The sequence below is a fragment of the Stylophora pistillata genome, chromosome 9 (genome assembly GCF_964205215.1).
Source record: "Stylophora pistillata chromosome 9, jaStyPist1.2, whole genome shotgun sequence".
Classification (NCBI taxonomy): Eukaryota; Metazoa; Cnidaria; class Anthozoa; order Scleractinia; family Pocilloporidae; genus Stylophora; species Stylophora pistillata.
This window is the reverse complement of record NC_142527.1, coordinates 4592701-4615720: the sequence shown is the minus strand read 5'-3', so window position 1 is coordinate 4615720 and position 23020 is coordinate 4592701. Positions and strand designations below refer to the sequence as shown.

The window sequence follows — 23020 nt, the reverse complement described above, 5'->3', positions numbered from 1 at the left end:
TCAGTTCTTAAGGTTCAGTGTTGTAGCTGTTGCGGGTCGCTTTCTTCTCTTTATTTCAGTCTTAAAACGACCGATTTCACGTTAATGGAAGCGCATAATCGCATTTACTTTTTCTTGCTCAGTGTTCTAACGGATTTGATTTACTTCTGCGTGCCTTTGTAAAGCCTTGATTAAAATCATTGTCCGGTGTTATTTTGGCCCTCGCCCTATATTGTAGGGTTTCTGGGCATTTAGGCCTTTTACCGATGAACGTGAACAAGCCACTAGCCAACGCTTACACTTTGCCAAGTCTCGCAAAGGTTTTGGGAAAGGAATGAATACTTTCTTCCCCTATTCCTCTAACTCTTTGATTGATTTTTGCCTTTTATCGGCACATCTTGAGTCTGTCTTACACTCACGCCAACAACAGTGTTTGGTACCAACCATGCCACTTCCTTTAAGAACGCTAACTCTTTTTAGTGAAATTTCCTGTTGTTTTCTTTCAATTTGATTGCGCGGCTCTCAGAGCTTGCGAAGTTTTCTCAAAACATTGCAGTAAATAAATTAGTCAAAAGTAAGAAATTCTTGAAATTACGGCTGTTTCCTTGATGAGATTTACCGATCAAATTTCGTTGTATTGTTGTTTCAGTTTACGATCGCTCGTTCGATAGATTGATTGACTGTCAGAATAATCGTTATTTTCGTCATTGATTGTGGTTCGTGGTCGATTGCTTTTCAAGAATAAAGATTCGTGCAAACAGTCAACTTTGGGTTGTCATTTCGATCAGTAAAATAGTCCCAAACACCTCGTTAACCGCGTTTTGGAGCGACACGCCCTTGAACTTTAGAATTTAGATTTTGGTCGCCGTAAACGCTACACAATCCGTCAGTCAGTTAAGTGTGCAATCTCCTCCTACAATTTGTTTCTCGCTCACGTTTGCCGCCGTGTATAAATAGCCATTTAGTCCTTTGGCCTAATTACTCCCCCAGAGATTACACTTTGCTTCGGTGTTTCAGGCTTGTTTTTATTTCATGTAAGAAAGCAACTGCTTCATTTACGCGAAAGGTCACGTCCAAAAATATCTCTTCAATGAAGCGCCAAGGTGTTATGATACGGGCAACAAAGTTGAATGCTTGGATGTTGGCCAGTATGACTAAGTCGAGTTCGCCAACAACAACAACAACAACAACAACCTTTATTTATGTGCCAAATCTAAAATAGCAGTTATACAACCACTAACTGGGGACAGTTATTCAAATTTACAAGTACAGCTGCTTCCGAGAATTGTTGAGAACAATGACCACCTTTAATGCCCCGAGAACATCCGCATCCAGCTTGAAGAAACTGTTTCACTTTCCCCACGATTTCCTCTTTGTCAATTAATAACTCAACTTGATCGCCTTCATCCATTTTGGTGATTTGATGAGGAATTGTAGCAAGTTTTAAATTCCATGTAGTTGTCAAGACAACGCGCTTTAGAGTGGAAGTTGATTGGCTGAACTGAACGTTGCGTTACCTTTTGCAAAATATCAGACACCACCGTGCGTTATGCAAATTTCGCTTGAGGCGAATGTTATGCTTTGACAAGTGTAGACACCGCTCGTTCTTATTGACGCAAAGAGATGGTTTCGTCCACCTAAAATAACCTTAGTTCTCTGTATCTTTGTTACTGGTAGATATTTAACGAGAAATGTGCACAGGAATGTTTGATTTTGAACTTTAAAAAACAGGTTCTGAGTTAATGTCGGAAACGCAACCACAAAGTCGATATTCAGCTGAAAATTGAATGATGTTTGTTTTCTTTGCTCTGTGTCAAAGTAATCTGGTCGTTGATTTAAAATGATTATCATCTTTACACGCCCAACCGTTCAAAAATTTGCCACAGCCGTTCGGCCGTTCACCGTCAGCCGTTCAAAATTTTTCTACAGCCGTTCAGCCGTTCACTGTCAGCCGTTCAAAACTTTTCCTCAGCCGTTTACCGTGAGCCGTGAGCCGTTCAAAAATTTTCCACAGCCGTTCACTTTGGACCGTTCAAAAATTTTTATCAGCCGTTCACTTTGAGCCGTTCAAAATTTTTCTTCGGCCGTTCAGCCGTTCATGTTAGCCGTTTCAATCGCCTTGGCCATCCGTTTGTCATCCGTTCACTAGCCGTGCGTTTTGCCGTTCGAACGGATAGCCGTTAGTGTACGTTTTCGCGTGAGAGGTCACATATTTGAGAAAACAAAGTGTAGTTAGCCTTTTTACCCCTTAAGAGTGACTAGCATTTAATTCTCATTACTATGTCAGCCGTAAATCACTCATTACGGTTACGAGAATAAAGGAAATGATCACCAACTAAAGAGGTTCTTGATTGTGAAACAAGTTCTCCATGTCCGCACCTCAGGAATCCAAGTAAAGAGAACAGTATGGTAAGTATGCCTATTGATGCTGGGTGTAAAAAGAATACATAAAACATTTCAGCAAAGCCATGTCCTAAACCAAAATGTTGACAAATAAAGACACACACACTTTGCTTCAATCCAACTTCTATTTTTCATTGAATTAAATTAGAATAAGCAGATGAATTGCACCAGGCACTCATCAGCTGAAAAAGAATCTGACGCAAATGGATATAAACCGAAAAACACTCACAGAGTGCATGGTCTAATAAACTTCTAATAACAGTAATTTCTACCTCCAAAGCTAAGCCAAGTGTAAGCACTGTACAAATTTACCTATGCTCTTTAAGGCAACCATGCAGCACTTCACACAAAAAAAGTATTGGATGGTGCCAAGATTGTTGAACAAAACATTATTCAAAATTTCTTGACTTCTACACATTTTCAGTCTTTAATGTACAATAATTTGTACTCTATAAACAGTTTGGTACATGAAAAAAAGAAAAATTTGCTTTGGTATGGGTGGATAATTCACACAGTACAGAAGTAGGATCTGACTTAATGAATCACAGAGTTAACCGAGATTCTTATCATAACTCACAACACCAGCAATAATTGTATAATGGCTCAAAATCACACCATAAATGTTTCTCTGAAATAGCGAACTTATGCAAAAAGCACCTGTCTCGGAAACCCCTTCATAAACATTTTCCAACCCTTTTCACTCTCACAAGAGATCAAAAATGAATATCTCCTTACAAAATCAACACACTCTCATGTAGAAAGATATTGAGAAAGGGAGGACATTATCAACTTCTGGGGGATTTTGCACAAATTAATAGCAAACTCTCAAAGCTCAAATCTATAAAATGTGTCACCAACAATATGGATAGCTGATATTCAGATCTTGTGAATGACAGGGTCAAGAAAGGTTAGTTGTAAATCATAAAGCCCATATCATAAGTCTAATCATAGATAAAATAAGCCATAGTAAACATTTTGATGGAATATCATAACACAAAAAACCCAAAGGCATGCAAACCCTATCAAAACAGCCAGACAGAACAATCAAAAACACACTGGTGCAAAGCAGCCAGTGGGAATCATAGAGCCGAATTGAAAATTAAATGCATTTATTTGTGCTCAGAATGCTGAATGACTTTCATTTCCTTTCCAAGTAATTTTGAAGTACAATGAAGTTGATTACTGAAGGGTTTTTGCACCTGTTCCAGTGGAAGCCTCTTGGCCTCTGTGCACATCAAAGTACAGCTGCAGTGAAGTTATTGCAGTTTAGAAAAAGTTGCATTTTCAACTTCAAAACACAAAGTATGAATGAAATCTCATTCCCTTAACCCTTTAACTCCTGAGATCTGATTTTGAATTCTTCCCTCTAGCAGCTGCATGTTTCCTTGTAAGTTGATCATAAGAATTTGGTGTTTAATCAAGGTAACAACTTCTATCTGATGAGTTCGAGTATCCTCTCTGGCTGTTTGCTGGATAATTAACAACTATTCACCGAAGTGGAGGTGGTTAGTGGCGGATATTTACTGAGCCACAAAGTGGCGAGGTAAATATCCACTGCTAACCACCTCCACTTTGGTGAATAGTTGTTTTAGTATATACTAAAACAGTGAGATAATATACACCATCAAAAATTAATTTGAGTTATTTCCTCGCTTGTCACGGGTGCAAACTGGGATGCCATTTTTTCCCCGAGTTGCTTGGAGGTAAATAGCAAAGGATATTCAGAGGTTTGACTAGCCAATCAGAGTGCACCTTCAGTGCTATCCACTGTTTTAGTATATATTAATGTATGGATATTATAGGGAGAAGTTACATGTTAATCACTTCTGGGAGTTGAAGGACAGCATTGACCAACCTACTAAACCACTGAAGAAGGAGAAACCTCTAAGCTACCTTTACTAACCACACAGAAAGACAGACATTCTACTATCACCACCCCCTGTTCTTTCCTTGCCCAAACTAATGCAAACTTGCTGATACTTCTCAAACATAACAACTGATTGAAGATGATAATTCAAAAGTTTTCCCAAGATTCCACTTCTTTACATATCACTGCTGTAAGTTGTATGTATGTACAATCATTCATATTCACAAATCCCTAAAAGGAAACAAGCAAACCTGCCCAGTCAACTCTCTTGTAGCATGAAAACTTTGCTGGAGTGTACTTTGCATGTAGGAGATGGTGGGAAATAATTACTATTACAGGAACAAATTACATTTAATTGATTTAAAATGACCATAATTTATGCTAGGAACTACCTTAGCAGTTTTCTCTTCAAATGCTTAACACTGACAAGGAATGATTTCGAGTGATATTTGCTTCCCCTCCCCAACTCCAAAACGGTTTTAAGATGAGCATGGTGAGTAGACCTGCCCAAATACAGCTTATGGATAATGATAATTGATTCATGTAAAGTATTCAATTAGTTTTTTAATTGACTGAAGGTTGTAAATTTTTGTGGGATTTTTCTGCAGAAATTTTTTTTTGGTCTTTTGAAGAGAGAAGACTATTTGCAATATCTGCAAAATTAAAACCCTCAAAATTTTCATGCTACAAAGTTCTATATCAACCTGGGGTGTGTGTGAGTGAGTACAGTATTATAAAAACACACATTCTTTGAATTATTCCATAAATGAAACACCACTGTCCAATTATCTTTGCAAGAGGGTTTCAAAGTACCATATTATGCCTCGAAAAGTTATTGAAGTTAAACTTTTCATCAAAAAAGTTTAAAACTAAAATAGGTTGAAAACTATCAATTCAACACAGACTTACGCATAACAAAAAAATAGTTACACTGATAACTAAACTTATAATTTAAAATTTCATAATAATTACTATGTACATTTTGCTAACATCACGAGGAGTATGAACCCTTAAGTTATCTTTGTGAAGAGATGTTTTCTACATAATTTTTCCGTGGTGACATTGCTTCCACTAAATATAATTAATTGGCACCAATACTTAAGGTTGTCCTAGTTGCTAGGATTGATCAGAAAAACAAATTCATTAGAATACTTTACCAATGTATACAGCGTAGACTCTAAAGATTTCTTTGCAGGAAAGAATGCACCGTTAACCTTTAAGACAAACAGTAGAGAAAACTTGAAAAGTGCAGAGGGCTTTTGAAGAGCTTCAATCCACAATAAAAACATACTGAAGTGTAGTAACAATGTGCCACTCCATCCATCCATTTTAAAGATGACATTTAGCTTGAATTCTGGATAGGTGTAGAGGACTTTCCAAATGCTCCAATATATAGCCAAATGAAGTGATACAACATGTCACGAGATAACTCTGTTGCAGGATAACCTTCAGCTTGCTATCATCATGGCAAATTTATGGCAATAATAACACAGCCATACTAGCATGAATTGCAGGTTTACACAACTGAAGTAGGAATCCACCACTGCTTCAGCTTTGTAACCATTCTCTTGATGCCACAGGGTTCCACATCTACAGGAAGCACTTAGTATCACAGAGGATAGAATTCTATATTTACAAATTTGACATGTGTTGCTCCAGCTGTACACAGTGACAAAAGAACAACTAAAAACTGGATGTATCAACAGCATCCTTCTTCCTTGTGGCTCCAGGAAGAAAAGGCTCCATTCTACAAAATAGGCTGGCTTTCTTGGCAGTGTTCACTGGTAAAATGTCATTCCCTGCAGAGCCTTTTTGCACACTAATTTAGTGGCGCTTCATGTGAAGTGACAAGTGATCTGATCTTGAAAAGCACCTATCACAGTGCGCACATTTAAATGGCTTTGCACCAGTATGTTTTCTGTAGTGTCTTGTAAGTTCATCTGAGCGAGCAAAGCGCCATGCGCAACCTTCCCATGAACATTTGTAAGGTTTCTCTCCGGTGTGGGTGCGCCTATGAGCCTTGAGATGTGAGCTTTTGGTGTAAACTTTGGAGCATCCTTCATAATCACATTTGTGGATTCTTCTCCTTTTCATATGATCTGTTTTACTACAAAACGATAAAGTGATGGTCAACTTTAAGGTCAATTTAAACACAAGAGGCAAACAGGTGAAAGAAAAATAAACGATTATTTGTTTTGTACTTACTCAGCTTTGCGAGTCTCCCTTGCACTGCTTACGTTTGGTTCAGTCCTGGATGAAAAGAATTTGAAACTGTTCATAATAATGATGCATTCAATATTTTGTACAGTGCATGTGCCTACTCCATTTTAATATGCTCTAATGCAGTTTAAAACACTAAGCAGGGGGAGGGGGGGCCTAGGCAAGGCTGTGCTCTAAGAAAAATTAAAGGGAGCCCAGTGCACTGAAACTGTGAAATCCAGGGTGCCCTGCATATGCTTTATATGAAAAAACTAAGATTCCTGAGTTGCCCAAGAGCAAAAGTAAGGCGCAAGGGGCCACCGGGCGCTGCTAGACCACAGCCGTGGGCCTACGGCTTATTGTCCTTATCTCAGAAGACTAGAATCTCCAACTATTTGCAGATATCAATTGAAAGCAAAGGCAGCACAATCTCTTCAGTTTTTTTAAGATCCGTTGGTTCAGTCTAGAGCTTGATCCCTTGAACTCTAGCACAGCAGTCTGGTGCTCTTCGACTGGAGCTAGGTAGGATTTTATTTCCCTACAATACAGTTATCACCAAAGGTAACAATGACAGCAACACAAGAAAACGCAGACTCACTCATCAAAAAGAACTGGAGGAGGAGAGTGTGTTCTGTCATCATATTCATCTGCTATCATATATTCTTTTAGATGATCCCCTGGAGACACAATGACTGTTGGCGCGTTATCAGTGCCATTACATCTTCCTCCATATCTTCCTGGAGAAGCTTCTGTAACCTTATTACAAAGAGCACGCTGCAATGAATCCACTTAAGAATCTGACACATGGCTATAATATAGTTGCAACTCCTTGTAATTGAGGAAATCCTTTAACTTATAATCCAGGGCTCAACACTAACGGTAGCCTGCTAGCCACAGACTAGTAGAAATTCAGTTTTGGCTAGTGGTTTTCAGTTTCCACTGACCAGTTTGGCTAGTAAACAAACTGACATTGTTGTAGTATCTACGATGTCACCAGCCACTTGGCTAGTAAGTTGAAAAGTTAGTGTCGAACCCTGTAATCAATGAAGGCAGTCCTCTTAGCTTTAAGAGGTAACATAGGAGGTGTGAGTAGTCCAGTGGTCAGTGTGCTGGACTCTGAGTCGGTTGGCCCGGGTTCAAGTCCTGGCTGGGGCATGACGTTGTGTCCTTAAGCAAGACACTTCACTCACATTGCTTCGTCTTCTCGGATAAGACGGAAAGCCGTAGGTCCCGTCTCCTGCAGGGTTAGGGGTAAGAGACGTAAATTTCCCATGCACGAGATTACTGTGTGGTGGATGTCCTCCCCAGGGTGGGATGGACTGAAGCGGCTGCCAGAGGCGCCTGATAAAAATGCTGACATCTGATCTCAACCTTACGATACTGTTAAGCGCGACTGAATATATCCATATAGAAGTCTGCGTTACATAAATGTAAAAAAATGTAAAATGTAAATATGCACTCTTCTGTTTCACTTCTAGATCCCCATATAAAGGTAGACACCAATTAACCCAGCCTTTAACTCCCTAACCCTTTGGCTTCTAAGAGTGACCAGTATCTAATTTCTCCCTCCAGAACTGTTGCTAAATCTTTCATTATGATCATGAGAATTAAGGAAATCATAACCAACCTAAGAAGCGTTGATTGTTTAACAAATTTTCCTTGTAATAACAAAGAGTATCAAGAGAATGGATACTGATCATGATGTACAGGGAGTAAAGGATGAAGAGTGATGAACAAAGTGGTTGTTTAAGGGAAAGGGTAAAGGTAAAGCCTACTCAAGAGCCATGCGGCTTGTCGGGCCGGCACTTAACTTCGGTTTCCATAGCATGAAGCAACTAGGAGTATTCTACCCCCCCCCCCGATGAGATGCTAGTCCATCGCAGGGTTACCCCCTGTATTAAATTCGCCGGTGCCCATTTAATACACCTGGGTGGAGAGAAGCACTGCGAGAGTAAAGTATCTTGCCTAAGAACGTAACACGATGTCCCTGGCCGGGGCTTGAACCCGGACCACTCGATCTGGAGTCGAGTGCACCAACCATGAGGCTACTGCACCTCCACTAAGGGAAAGGGTAACCCCAAGCCAAAATTTACAGAGTGGTCACTGGGAGAGAGTTGACAGTGGAACTCTTCCTCAAGTTCAGAGCTTTAAATCCAAGAGAAAAGTCAGTTCTCACTTACCTTGTACTCATCATCATCTGTAGTAACAACTCGAATAACTGTTGTTCGTTCAATGTGTCCTTCTGGGTCAAGCTGTTGAAAGAGAAACAAAAATTGAGATTTTCTGGCAATCAACACAAATTTAGTATTCAAAAGATATAAATGTGAGCAATGACATGTAACTATGTCAGGATTTAGCAAGAAATTGAGTTATATTTAAAATGTCCTATGTCTCAAACTCAAAAAAGAAAAAACGTTCAGTCCACTTTCAAGGAGATTTCTACACACTACATGTTACTACAACTGTCGACTGACTCATGCAAAAAAGGATGCACATGCCTTACCTGGATGACATGAGGTTGAGAGAGACAATTAGCAGAACTACAAAAAAAAAACAAACAAACAAACAAAAACAAAAACACAACTGTTATTATTAATCTACCATTTTATTTTTCAACTACCCCAACCCTTGACTTACCCATTTGATGCTGCCAGAAGTGATTAACATGTAACTTCCCCCAAATATCCACAAGCTTATCCGATAGAAGTTATCTAGAACTAACACCAAATTCTTACAACTGAATTACAAGGAAAAGTGTTGCAGCTAGGGAGGAGAATTAAAATTCAAATCTCGGGAGTTAAATGAGCTACATCAGAGATTGGTGGCAGGAAAGTAAAAATATTTTCATAACTAAACAAAATTTGTTCTTTCATCAAAGAGAGAGAGAAAAAAAAAACTCTCACAAAAGATATACTGTAGATAAAGTGTAAAGTACTGTAATACATTTATGAAATAAAAGCTCCTTTAGTGGTTCAAGGTTTAGTTTTAACATTTCACCCCTGATATGAAATCTAATTCTCCTTTCCAGCTTCCATATGTTTCTTTAAGACTAGTTATGAGAATTTGATCTTGTATCAAGAAAATACTATAATCCATGGTATTTGTATGAAGAGGTTACCCATACAAATCAACTGCGACCCAGATCTAAATGACAACTCCTAACTTAAAACTAAATATCACTTCTCCTCACTGCTCACCATAAGTTCCTTGCCATTTAAGCCTTGATAATTTAATATCAAATCAAGCAATAACCCCTTTTTGATACCTTGCTTTCTCTCCATCACCATAATTCTTAAAAAAAATGTATTTATATTGTAAGGAGTTTTTGTTTAGTCATTCTTAAGGGGTGAGAGAAATAAGCAGTAGACATAGGTATTAACCTATTGGCAGTAAACTACAGTCCTTGTGACTTTCAATCCCAGAACCTTAGAAAGGACTTATTTTTTCTGTTTTATACAGAATCTTAAAACATTGAAATTGGGCCATACTTTAAACAGTACAGAATGATAAAAGATAAAGACTTCCGAGGGTAATGAATCATTTTGATACCAGCCTTTCTCTGGCAGAATTGCTCAAAACTAAGTGGGGGTGAAGTAGTCATAGTTTAATATAATTCCTGAATTGGAAATAGGTTCCCACTTTCACTGTCGTTTTGAAACGCGGCAAGGTTAAGGGAAAACTTATAGCAAATAGGCTTCTTTTCTGCTATTGCTTAAATTGCAGCTCATCTATGAAGCTTTATGTGAGGAGATGTACTTTGCTCAACTTTGAAGAAACACTAATTAGGATCAGATCCAGCACAAGATTCTCAAAAGCACCAAAAAAAAATTATGTTGAAAATAGTGGAGAGAACTCTTTCAAAGTTGATCACAAATAGACAGAGACAACTATATTACAGCTTAGCTGTGAAATAGTGTGGAGATTTCTTAGATGTTGGCTGCTTCTAGGAAAAAGGAAACATGCAACTCAGAAATTAATCTCATAAAACCCATTTTTTCATCTAAACACAACAGCCGTTTGCACTTTATTACAAATGAGAATGCATGATGCTAGAACTGAAGACAGGAAATTAATTACCTTCCTTGTGGGACCACAAAATTGCAAAAATTCTGAAACATGTCATCAAAGCTGTCCTTTAAAGTTTGTAAAACAATGCTACTGGAAATGTCTAGAGACAATGTCAGCAGAACTACAAAAACAGCTTGCAAAAATTAATTTTGAAGCTATTTCTTAGAATCTCTATATTTGTTCCATTTTCTTCATGAAAAAATGTGTAATTCAATCTGAGTTGTAAAGGGTGGAGCTCATAATTCACAGATTGTTGGGTGGAGTAGTATGCAAAACACCCAAGCCAAAGACGAATCAAAATCACTGATCGGCTTCAAGAGAAAATAACAGAAAATTCAAAATGAAGCATTTAGATTCATCGAGACCACAATTTGAAATTATCTACTCCAGGGCAAATCAACTAGCTTGGACACAACAAACTGATATTTCATTAACAAAAAAAAGAAACTACGTTTGATCCTCGTATGATATCTTCAATCCAAAATATTACTTAGTATAAATAACAAGCAGTAGACTCCAATTTTTTTTTTCGTTCAAATTTATTTTTTTAAATTTTACGAAAGACAGGTTATAAAAGGAGAGCCTTTTTTGAAGTTTTCCACAGATTTCTCTTTCTTACTTAATTCACATTTTCTTAACAATAAGTTATACAAATCATATCATATGCAATGAAGCATCAGGAATAGGTTTGGACAAGCTATTTACGGTGAACCCGTATTCTATAGTTCGAACATCAATTACACCAATTCAAGACTTCCAAACCGGGAAGAACAACAAAACAAATATAAATTTACGATCTAGTTTTACAGTATACAGGAAAGAAAATTATCGGGAATAAACACCAAATATTTTATTCTCGGAAACGCACACAATTTCTCCTGTTTTAAAACGAAAATCAGACGAAAGGTTCCTGCTCTTGACAGGAAATGATAAACGCGAGGTCTCCGAGTCACTATAAAAGACATTGAAGTTTTAACATGTACGAGTTCATGTTCTCTGTTGTGATATATTAAGATTACACCACATCCAATCGCTCGGGTTTTACGTAGAAATAATTATAAGTTAAAACGACGAATGATATAAAATTGCTTTTCGTCTTCGATGTCGTAACAGGACCAAACATTACGCTCAAGAAATTATGCCCACTGGTTCATAGGAAGTTCTAATATCGATCGTTGTAAACTTATCAAGTTTACACAATTCGAGTTAAGTTATAGAGCGTAAGGAATATAGGATCTCATTCCTTCGTTCCAAACGGTTATATTCAAACTCGAAAATCAGGATAAATCGCAATAGACAGGTTGGGATGCGCATAAACTAATCCAAATTGCCTCGGAATTTCAAGGATTCTGCGTTTCCTGTTTGAGAAATATCCGCAAACTTCGGCAATAAAACGTGGCCTTTCGTAACGCAGGCTAAATTATTGGAAGAAAACAGAGATATCGCAATACGCCATTAGCTCACTAGATTGAATGAGAGGGAATCAAGCGAGAAAACCGCTCAAAGAAAAAAATACGAATACTTTTCAAACCGCTAGAAAGCCTTTTAAGTGCGTGCACCGACAAATTCGCCGGCATCGATCGCGTCGCGGGGGCAGAGAACGTGAGTGAAGGCTCAGTCCCTCACACTCGGCTTTTCTGACTCATTTACGAAAGCAATTCTTTCAATTAAAACATTCCTTACCCTGAAATTTGGTTGCAAGCCTCACAGGTTCCCCTTTCTTCTGAAAAAGTGAAAAGCAGAAAATATTTTACTTTTGTGTAACACTCGTCACATCACGAAGCCATTGTATTCCATCCAAGCAACAGCGAGTGCGTGAAGACCAGGAAAATTTGTCAAATTTCCTTACCTTCTAGCAGAGATGCATCGAACTGACAGGCTTGATCTTGTGTTTTCTTCGCTCGCTTCTGTATTGTCCGTGTATGCGTTGAACCTTCTTCACTCGACGCCATGTTTCTGGTAGCTAAACGAGATACGACCACACCCGAGCAAAGCCAATAAACCGCACTTCCCAAGGGTGAGGTGGGGTGGGGACTTGTCACGTCCCCTAAGGAGTGGCTGGTAAACTTTTTTTCACGTTACACTTTTGGTTTTGCCAATAGAGTCGTTTCATACGCCTACTCGTCTCGGGGAATTTTGATGATTAAGGTCGTTGGACACTCAACCTACGCGAAAGTTAGCTCGTGTTAGTATTCGCATTCATCAAGATAAGACACCGCCCTTTGAGGGGCGTGTCTGCCTGTGATTGGTTGAGACGAACAAAAATCCCTTTCTTGTCGTCGGTCGTTATCAAACAAGCTCAATTTATGCAAATGCATTGAAATTTGCGTTGTGGCAACAAGATTTGACAAGAATACGACGCCTTTTCCGAACGAATTGAAAATAAAAGTTTTGAATTTGCAAGCCGAAACTCTATGTGCCCACGCCCTGTTTTACTAACGAAACTCTCGAGTGTGCTCGGCACAGCAAATGAGGAAAAAGAAAAGTTATATTATTCTCGTGGTTTTTTTCTTATAGGGAAGGGTTTGGGTTGTCTTTTGTTTTCAAGATATCTCCATATGCGATGTTGAAGTGAATTCTAGTTACGTAGCAACAGAGTTTGCTTGAAAAACATCAAACTCCTGAAAAACCGTCTCCAAAAAAAAAAAAAAAAAAAAAAATAGACGCTTTTCGCTGTTTCTTTCTTTTTTTTTTTTAATTCTAACGGTGATGCGTTATCTATCGTTCAAAAATTAAATCTTTGAAGGGTTGGTATTTCACGTTCGATCGACCGGCGTGAACTTTTCAATTTTGGGGGAGGGAACCCCAATGAAGTGGTATGCATTCGGCTGCGAACAACAGGTTGTATATTTGCGATAGATGTCCACGAAAACCTATTTTGAATCCTCCAGGTAAATTAATGGTTGCTATGAAAAAAGGAAAGCCGTACTACGCATACATTTTCAATTCTGAAACGTTCTTTAGACAAGTTCTTTCAAAACCTGAAACGCTAAAAAATTATTTCAAGCGGTGAATGATAATACAACGGTGTGATAATTACGGGACGTCGAGACTCCTTTTTATGATAAAAGAATTTTAGATACACAACTTTATATCATTACAATCCCTTTGCTTAAATTGGTGCAGTACAACTCTAATGACAGGAAAATGTTGCGTTAAATGTTGCGTTAAAGCTGGGAAACAGTCTATCATTTACATTCGTTTTAGCGGTTTATCGATCAGCAACAACAATTTAATCGCGCATACAGAAACTTTCTTCGCACACAAGAAAAACCTTAATCTCCTCTGGCTACCTGAGATCAGTGACCAATAATCTTGAATATAAGAAAAAAAAAAACCCGGTTTTGAAGCCCTCAAAAGAAACGCGATAGTTCGAGACGTTCCGAAACGGAAGGCATTGTAAACGAGAACTTAGAGAATCGTCATAAAGGTTAACGAGACTTCGAAAATAACGGTCTTTTCAGGATACCATTCGCCTCTCTAGCGAAATTGTGCTCCTCATTTGTATATTTTGTAGTAAATATCTTATATTTCTCTCAGCGTGTCCCTATTTTCTTCAAACACTCTTTTGATGAAACAGTAAATCGAAACACTAGGGAGGCTTTGTTCAAACTAAAACATAGTTTTGACCGCTGTATATGTTCACAACCGCAAGGTAACCACAAGTGACATTTCTGACCTACAGTAAGTATGCTCGTGTTTCATTCATCCCCCAGAATACTTTGCGAAAAACATGTAAGCTGTCACGTTCACAAAAATTCATAAGAACCAGCATGAGACATTTGCGAACAATTAGAAAGGAGAATGCATGTAATTTGCGAGAGATGGAATTACTTTCCTCCCGGGTCAAGGTCAATTTTTTTATCTTTCCGATGATTAAGTTTCTATTAAGCTTCTTCACTCTCTTCATACACTCTAGTGTCAGTGTCCAAATTCTCTATAGTATTTTCTATTCATTTCCTTTGCTACTAACTGGTCAATCCAAGTGTTTTGAAGGCTAGAGAAAATTCAGTGAATAAACGGTGTGCTAAAAAAACTCCTCTCTGATTTTTGTACGTCGTTGATATAAGCCAGTGTTTCATTTCCCTAAGCGTGTGTGTAGAATCCAAGGTAATACAAGAATGCATCGTTGACATATGAGGGTCGCTATGGTGTAATGGCTAAAGCACGGTTAAAATTTTGGCCATTTTACGGCTAACGGTTAACCCAAAATGACATTCTAGAAAGGAAACAACTTTGACGCTTAACTTTTGTTAACACTAACGGTTAAAATCTGTCAATTGTTACGCCCATAGCGGGTAAATTTTCTTGGCCGTTTTACTGGTAACGGTTTTAGACCTCACAGTATAGGACCCATATAAGACTTGTGAAATGAAAAAATTCTAGCAGTATTACAATACTCGGCCGTGATCAGTTCGTGCCTCATGCAGATTTGTTTGTTTTTCTTTAACCGTTCAAGTCCCGTTGAAGGAAAATATTGAATCTAAGCGACAGAGCCATAAGAAGTCCATGAGAAGCCGCGAGAAGCCTCAGTCTACTCTATTACATTTCCTCGCTCCCAATTTTTGCGGCTCCGGATCCGCTGCTCCAACCTCAAACAGAAATTCTAGAAAGCGTGCTGTTCACAGCGGGAAAATAAGAAACGGAGGTTTCGCAATATTCCATTTGATTGTTTACATCTTCCCGCTATTTTCAGATTTGTTGACCTTCTTTATAAAGGACTGCTGTATGCGACAATATACGCGTTCACAAACGAGTTTAACTTGAAAGTATAGAAGTACAGAATTACATAAATGATATTTTTTTTTAGTGAAAGGTCATCAGTTAAAATTTGCCAAAACACGGACATGCCATTTTTTTTTCTTACAAGGAATGGGTTCGCTTTCTTCACGTGATGCTGAAATCGACATAATCTGCACGACAGGCGTATTTTTTTCACTTATTTTTTGTTGCCATTTAATTTCCGAGCCGTGGCAAGCTCGAAGGGTGTGTCATACGCAAGACGAGGTCACAAATGCACCAAGCCTATTCTGCCTATTCTCGCGTGTGAATCACCCTTTGCGCGTGTATACGGGTGATGAAGGCCTATCTGGAAGCTACCAGGACACTTTCGAAGGAAACTGGATACTGATGTTAGGGGACTGAATTCTGTACAGTTAAGGTTGGAAAAGTTTGCAGGGTAATACATGTGCATGTACAGGCACAAATAATTCTTGCTTTAGGGAAAGTAATGTTTGCTTTCGAAGGCTTAAGTAATAAAGTTACCGAGAGATTTTGATGTGAGTAGTATGCAAAAAAGGTGCTTTTTCATTTTAAGAGATTACCCACCACTAGCGGTAAGGTCAAAGGAAAAAAAAAGGTGGTCAAGACGGTCGGCTTAGTAAATGTATAGAATACATTTGATGTTACCGGTTAGAATTACAGTGACGCCTCGGTGCCTTCAACTATGTCGGTCGCATCCTGGAAAAAAAGCTTATAACAATAACACAAAACCCTGACAACGCCTTGAGAGAAAACTACCCATCTGGTGGAGAGAGAAGTTAAGAAAATAAAACTAAAAGTAGTTGGCGCTATGATGTCTTTTAATTACTGAGTGCAAGAAAACTGGCGTAGTTTCAAGCTTTCCTAAGTAAAAAGGAAAATCAGTCTTAAATATTCCTCTCATTAAAGCTGGACTTGTCGCTATCTAAAAAAATCTCCTTATTACAACATGCTAACATTTTTAGGAAAAGATTCAAGAAAGTATTTTTCATTTATTCTCTTACGAATATCCTCTTCTACTAAATTTACAGTACCAACGAGCCACATCGACCAAGAACCCTATAGACACAATGGAACGCATATTTGAAGCAGGTTGTCTCCCAAAGTCGACAGGACCTGGAGAAGAGGCATAATTTTCATCATGGCGGACGGAAAGCCCTGGTTTTACACAATACGAAAACACAGGAAAAAATCAATTGCTGTTGCCCTTTTTGCTGGATGGTTGATGAATTATGGAGCTAATAAGTACAGGCAAGATTTTTTACCAGCTTAAAAATAAGAAAAAAAATATTATCAATGTTTTTGTACATACGTGTATCACTATTTCAACAGGAGATCATTAAGTCTTGGCCTGCCCGTAGAAACGCAGGATTTTCCGAAGGTTTTCCACGAATTTGATGTCATTTGTCTTAATTACTGTTGTTTTTTGTTTTGTTATTGCTGTTGTTGTTGTTGTTTTCTTTTTTCTTGACTACCTCGCCTAGACTCCGGTATTTTTGAAATTAAACAACAACGAACCCTTAAGAATTACCAGCATGTAACTTCTCCTGACAATATCACTTCTGAATTTGGGAAATTACCACCATTTGAACAAGCTCTTGATTGTGGAAAAAAATTCTCGTTGGGAGTACCATAGGAAATGTATAGAGAACAGTATGGAGAATATGCATACTGATGTCAGACTGTGAAGGGTTCATGCTGGAAGATAGACTCTTCTTGGTTTTGAGAATACTTTTGAAGATCAAGGAGTGGGGTATGGTTATTTTTGGGGAGAAAAGAGGGCTCATTTATCATGCTTAACTCTTATTTTTTTTTTAATAGAGAGTACATGATAAGGAGAGAACTATGCCATGAAGCAAAGGTAGATGAAATCTTCAGAGTTTGTTTGTTGATAAAAATTAGAGGAATTTAATCAGTGTTCTAGACCATCTTGAGGCTGTCTTATCTCAGGTGTGGGATATGACAAAATCAATTTTCCAATATTCTTTAAATATTGATATAAATACATTAAATGGTTATATCAGTGTTTTTTCATTTTGTTTTTATTGATAGCCCATGTTGAGAAGCATTGTGATAGAAACTTCTCATGGACCTGATTTCTAACTCTCTCACCAGGAAGTCATTGTTTTCAAGAAAACTATTTTCTGAAAATGTCATCAACTTCTTGTGTTTTCTTCTTTTTTCACAGGCTTTTGGTGACCAAACATTGCCATCATTAAGAAAACCCAGGAGACTGACCTTGGTTTTCAATCCAGCGTCTGGAAGGTATTTGTTGTAGATCTTAAGTGTACAGAATAAAGCAGAAGTGACAGGCATTAGGTTTCATTTTCATAAGAAATCAAAATTATTGATTGAAAGATGGTTGAACCTGTATTAAACAGTCACCAGGGGGAATGAAAGATGACAGCTTAATGTAGGTTGACCACTTAAAACAAGTTTTGTAGAATAGATGTATTATAAAAAATGATTGAAAATTCCACTTACAGTAAAAACCTGCCTACAAGAACACCCATTTTCGGGGTTCAGGCTGATTGGGTTCTTATATATCGGGTATTTTAGGTGAAATCAGCCTGAAAGTGTTCTCAAGTGTTCTTAATTTTTTACTTCTAAAAAAATGTAAGGGATTTACTAACTATAATGAAATACATGACTCATAATTGTAATTATAAGACTTTTAATTCCAAATACAGTTGTTGTACATTTGCTATACACAGCAAGTGAAGTTACTAGCATTTATACAGAGGTCTTAGTGCAATACCACAGTAAGCTACAGACACTGTTTGTTCTATTATACTGGAAAAGGAAGAGTTTTTATATATAAGAACAATTTTCAATTTTCAGGCTGAATGTGTTCTTATATGTATGCTCCTTTTTTAGCAAATTTCAGCCTGGGTGTTCTTAATCCACATGTTCTTGTATGTGGGTTTTTACTGTAATGCTATAATTGACCACTTAATTTTCAAAAACTCGTTCTAAAATATGACTTACTTTGACTTTGCGAGAGAAACATTGATTACAAATTTTGTGAAAGATTTTCCAGTCAGTGCAGGAGGAAGACAATGCAAACAGGCTGTCAGGACATAGTAAAGGATGAAAACAGCTGCTTAATAGGAATGAAAATTATTATGATTAAGGGGAAGCAACTGCTAATTACAGGGGGAATGCTTAAAATGATGCTAGCCAATATTGGTTCACATAAAAGTATTACATGAACACCTGCTCTGAAAAGATATTATGAATATTAAGCAGCTTGTCTTATAATTAATACTACTGACACTCCATTAAAATGTGATTGATTCCTTTCAGTAGCAGTGCAGAGACTTTGTTGAAGAAAAATGCAGAACCAATTCTTCATATAGCAGGGCTCGACGTTACCATTGTTAAGGTAACAGATTTTCACACATTTCAATATTTTGAACCTTTGGAAAGAGGTCAGTTTTCATACTATTCGTGGTTTTGTCTTTCAGACAGATTACGAAGGACAAATTAAAACCCTGATGCAATACATTGATCCTAAAACAGATGGCATTATTGTTGCCGGAGGAGATGGCACACTACTTGAGGTCAGCTAATCAACTTAATGATGCTTTTTTGTTTACCTACATGAAATATTGGATACCTACTCTACAAAGTCACAGGGAGATCAGGTGTCCTAACAGTTAATGAGCTGGACTCTTTAAGTCAAAAGGTTTGGGGTTTGAGACCTGGTGGGACATTATATGATTGTCTTGTACCGTTTTTAGTGACTCCGTTGCCAGCCCTGTTCAAAAATTACAAACTTTCCTATAAGCTCACTCTAAGCAAATTTCTTTCTTGCACAAGACCAAAGCAGGCAATACTGAGCAAGTAAGATGGGCCCAACTTGCCTGCTCAGGTAGGCAATCAGAAGATAGGATTTACATCTTATTGGTACTGCTAGTGATATGAGAAGATGTGTTTTTGGGTAAGACAATTATTCTTAAAGTGTCTTTCTCCACCCAGGAGTACATATTGGTACTGGTGAACTGTTGGGGAAGCCCAAGGAAATGTTGTGGGGAGGGAGGGGAGGGCTGCGATAGACTGACTCCCTTCTAGGGGAAGCAGTAATTACTACTGAAACTAGGTATAAGCTGTAGCTGGATTAACCACTGGGCTTAAATGCAGAATTGCAGACTTGATTAATCTACTGTAGAAAAGCAGAAAGAATGCCTGATTGGAGGTTACACTTGAGAAAGATATAATTCTATGAGAAAGAGAGGTTTGAATTAGAACATAGCTTACTTCGTGTAATGCAATTTTTTTTTTCTGTCCAATAATTTTGTTTTTATTGCTTAAGGTTGTGACTGGGCTGCTTAGAAGAAGTGATCAGGTAAGTTGTCAAACCAAGTATGCACGGTCTTTAATCAATAAGATATAAACCATCAAAATGGTAACTTTGTCTTCTTCAAATTTTTTTGTTTGTAAAACTTGACCTTGTGCTTATTTATCTAATTATGTGTTACTTCTAGGAAGAAATTTCTAAGATTCCCATTGGAGTTATTCCCCTTGGGGCTCATAATTCTCTCTGTAACGGGATCTTTGCAAATAAAAATGTTATGGAAGCTAGGTAAGGAATTGATGGCTCTAATGCTTAATTTGCATGCAGTTGTTAGTGTTGTCATTGTCCCAGCACTTGTTATATTTTGTATTATTAAAAACTAGATCATTGGATAATGCAATTCAAGACTTTTTATTGGCTTAGCCATTATGGTTTATGAGCCAATATACCATAATCTAATATCTGTACATTGTAACATCTGGTTTCTTCTTACAAAATAAAGTCGAGAAGATTATTTTGTCTAATATGTTGGGGGCGTTTTTTTTTAATAAAACAATTATTCCACTCGCACTTGTTGGATATGGGTCATCCCTTTAAGCCCCGATAGTGCGTATCTGCACTCTTACGTGACTGCATCACATTCCCGATAGTGCGTATTTGCACTCTGTGGAGTGCTTGTGCTTTGACCAATAAAAAACGCTTTTACTTGGTTGCTAGGTGGTTGAACTTTGTCTTAGCCAATAGCAGAGAGTTTTAGTTCTTTTTCAATATGCAAATCACTATAGGTTGTGACTTAGTGTCACGCTGAAAATTTGAGTTGAAGTGAGTAGAGTGAAAATGGCTACTGAGAGTGAGAGCGAAAGCGCAAACGAAGAATTCCTGGGGTTTGACGAAGAAGCACAAGCTGCTGTTTTTCGACCGAGAGAAGAAGAATCGGAGTCAGACGTTTCAGTACCTTCTGTTGCGACTGAAGAGTTATCAGACTCGTCCGAGAGCGAAGAAGAAGACGACGACGATCAGTGGAATGACAACAACAATCCGGTCGAAGTCTCACCGTTCACCGCCGCCACTGGTCCGACCTGGGGAGTCGCAGAGGATGGAACTGCGATTGACTTTTTCTATTTAATGTTCCCAGAGGACTTGATTGAACATATCGTCAGTGAAACTAATCGATTTGCACAAGAGTGCATTGCTGCAAAACCTGACCCTAAATGGCGTGAAACGACACTTGAAGAGATGAAAGCGTTCCTCGGAGTACACGTGTTGTTTGGCATCAAACAGCTGCCAGCAAATCACCTCTACTGGAACAGTGATCCACTCATCGGTGTTCCATCTGTACAAAAAGTCATGTCCAGAAATCGCTTTGATAAATTGTCTCAGTACTTTCATTTGAATAACAATGCAAGACAAGTTCCGCGAGAAGATCCGAGACACGACAAGTTGTTCAAAGTTCGCCCCGTACTGGACTGCGTTGTTGAAAATTGTAAAGAGAAACTACGACCGGGGAGAAATTTGTCCGTGGACGAAGCCATGGTTAAATTTAAAGGACGTCTTGGCATGAAACAATATTTACCAATGAAGCCTGTAAAGCGTGGCATTAAAGTGTGGGTTTGTGCGGAAGTGTCAAGCGGGTATGTTTGCGATTTCCAAGTTTATACTGGAAAGAAACAAGATGGCGCGACGGAACAAAATCTTGGTTATCGTGTTGTTCACGATCTGACCCGCAACTTTGTCGGAAAAAATCATCATGTTTTCTTTGATAATTTCTTTTCGACTATTAAGCTTGCCGAGGATCTCCTGAAAGACGGCATATACTGTTGCGCAACGGCACGAGCGAACAGAAAAGATTTCCCCAAAGATCTTGCCGCGAAGAGTCCAATTGTGAAGCGTTTGAAGCGGGGAGAGTCTATTCATCGGCGAAACGAGAACGTTGTCGCAACCGCGTGGAAGGACAAAAAGATCGTTCATTTTTTAAGCACGCAAAGTAATCCTATTGGAAACGAAACTGTTAACAGAAAACAACGAGATGGAACGATTATTCAAGTGCCGAGCGTCCCTGTCGTCAAAAGCTACAATGCGAGCATGGGGGGAGTCGATCTTCACGATCAACTGCGTGGCTACTACTCGCTTGGAAAAAAATCAAAGAAATGGTGGCGTTATCTTTTTTGGTTTGTCATGGATCTGAGCATAGTTAATGCCTTCATCCTCGAAAAGAAAGCCATTAACCCTTTGAATGCCAACCCAGGTGCATGCCTCGCAACCAGCGGCCATATTGGATTTTTCATAAAATAATTTTACTCAACAATTTGAGCCCTTTGGCATTGTATAACTCTTTTTAGCTGCGACATTGTCCTCCTCACTTTCACTATCTTCGTTATTTTCATTCTCGCTTTCGAGTTCGTCGATCTCTTCGACTTCTTCCCCGCTTTCATCTTCATCCTCCGAGCTCGAAATACTTTCATTGTACTCTGAAACATCTCCATCACTTTCGTCGCCTCATATCACCTTTCGCCTCATATCGCCTTTCGTTTCCTCATATCAGAGTCTCTATCAGCGAAAACTTCTACCAAAACTTCCTCAGCTGTCATTCGACGTGTGCTGGCCGCCATGTTGGATTTGGCAAGGATTTGCCGCGAAAATAAACAAAGCCTTCTGGGTGTTATGTTGTGCCACAGTGCAAAATTCTGTGGTCAGCGGATTCTCAAATTGTTCCCAGGTCCTTTGAAACAACCACGGATAAAAACCTTGAACGACCGAGAAAAGAAACAAAATGCTTGTCAGAGGACGTATATATACGTCCTCGGTATCTGAGGGTCCTATTTTAGGACGTATATATACGTCCTTGGCATTCAAAGGGTTAATCACCCCTCAAGAACGCAACTAGCGTTTCGAATCGAACTTGCGAAAGACCTGATCGCAGACTTTTCGAGTCGGCAAAGAAGTGTTTGTTCTGGGCAAGTTGAGGGTGGACACTGGCCGATAAATTCCAGCAGAGGCCGTTGCAAGCGATGTCTTAAACGGAAAAGGACAAAGTTTACAATGATGGCTTGCCAGAGCTGTGAGAAGAGACTTTGTTTGGAGTGTTTCCCAAATCATGTTGGGGACGTGTAATTCGTCACGAGTGCGCGAAATTCAAAATGATCAAGCAACAAACATTTGACTTCAACTTGTTTTTATATCCTGAACTTACCACTCATGGCAATGTATTTCAAATTTATAATGATATTTAGGGACCTGTTCAATTTCTGTTGAGTTCTGAGCCATGTTAATAGTTTTTTTGCCTTTTTATTGTCACAATATATAAGGCGATCACAGAATTGAATGGAGATTTTCAATTTGATGCCTACTTCTACTAGGTCTTTTTCACTATATATTTCACTGTTTGCTGTAGTTGAGGTCTCAAATTAAAGATAATTTATTGATGGTCATTTTTTGTCTTAAGTGTG

At 38.4% G+C, this 23020-nt stretch overlaps 2 protein-coding genes across 6 annotated transcripts in view; one reads left to right on the top strand and one right to left on the bottom strand.

Annotated features, from left to right (window-relative positions):
• Nucleotides 1-2488: 2488 nt before the first annotated feature.
• On the bottom strand, nucleotides 2489-12613 carry LOC111338160 (uncharacterized). 3 transcript variants are annotated; one of them, XM_022944588.2, is made up of 7 exons: nucleotides 12366-12613; nucleotides 12200-12236; nucleotides 8952-8988; nucleotides 8629-8700; nucleotides 7047-7222; nucleotides 6455-6499; nucleotides 2489-6356 (listed from the first exon to the last, which is right to left on the bottom strand). In XM_022944588.2, exons 1-7 carry the CDS (start codon nucleotides 12466-12468, stop codon nucleotides 6074-6076), a joined length of 753 nt encoding a protein of 250 aa, XP_022800323.1. In that variant the 5' UTR covers nucleotides 12469-12613; the 3' UTR covers nucleotides 2489-6073. The 3 variants fall into 3 exon arrangements, with proteins under 3 accessions (XP_022800323.1, XP_022800322.1, XP_022800324.1); XM_022944587.2 differs by having other exon boundaries at nucleotides 12200-12239; nucleotides 12366-12608; XM_022944589.2 differs by having other exon boundaries at nucleotides 7047-7204; nucleotides 12200-12239; nucleotides 12366-12604.
• A 3756-nt stretch (nucleotides 12614-16369) lies between these two features.
• LOC111338148 (acylglycerol kinase, mitochondrial) overlaps nucleotides 16370-23020 on the top strand; it is a 12958-nt gene continuing 6307 nt past the window's right edge. For 2 of the 3 annotated variants that reach the window (XR_015991868.1, XM_088733820.1), the window contains exons 1-7: nucleotides 16370-16528; nucleotides 17099-17138; nucleotides 17466-17542; nucleotides 18584-18662; nucleotides 18745-18840; nucleotides 19593-19625; nucleotides 19765-19862. Coding sequence is in view for 2 of the 3 variants with exons in the window: in XM_088733820.1 (XP_088589946.1) it covers nucleotides 16419-16528; nucleotides 17099-17138; nucleotides 17466-17542; nucleotides 18584-18662; nucleotides 18745-18840; nucleotides 19593-19625; nucleotides 19765-19862 (533 nt within the window). In the remaining variant the exon portion in view is untranslated. The remainder of the gene's footprint in view (nucleotides 16529-17098; nucleotides 17139-17465; nucleotides 17543-18583; nucleotides 18663-18744; nucleotides 18841-19592; nucleotides 19626-19764; nucleotides 19863-23020) is intronic. The other variant, XM_088733821.1, reaches the window with a different exon arrangement.

What these genes read in the sequence shown, in the direction of transcription:
- LOC111338160 (XM_022944587.2), bottom strand. Translation starts at nt 12,468, where the DNA reads ATGGCGTCGAGTGAAGAAGGTTCAACGCATACACGGACAATACAGAAG. An exon ending in CTCAACCTCATGTCATCCAG is followed by an intron (nt 8,701 to 8,951) that starts GTAAGGCATGTG and finishes CTCTTTCAACAG; the next exon opens with CTTGACCCAGAAGGACACAT. An exon ending in AGGGAGACTCGCAAAGCTGA is followed by an intron (nt 6,357 to 6,454) that starts GTAAGTACAAAA and finishes ATCGTTTTGTAG; the next exon opens with TAAAACAGATCATATGAAAA.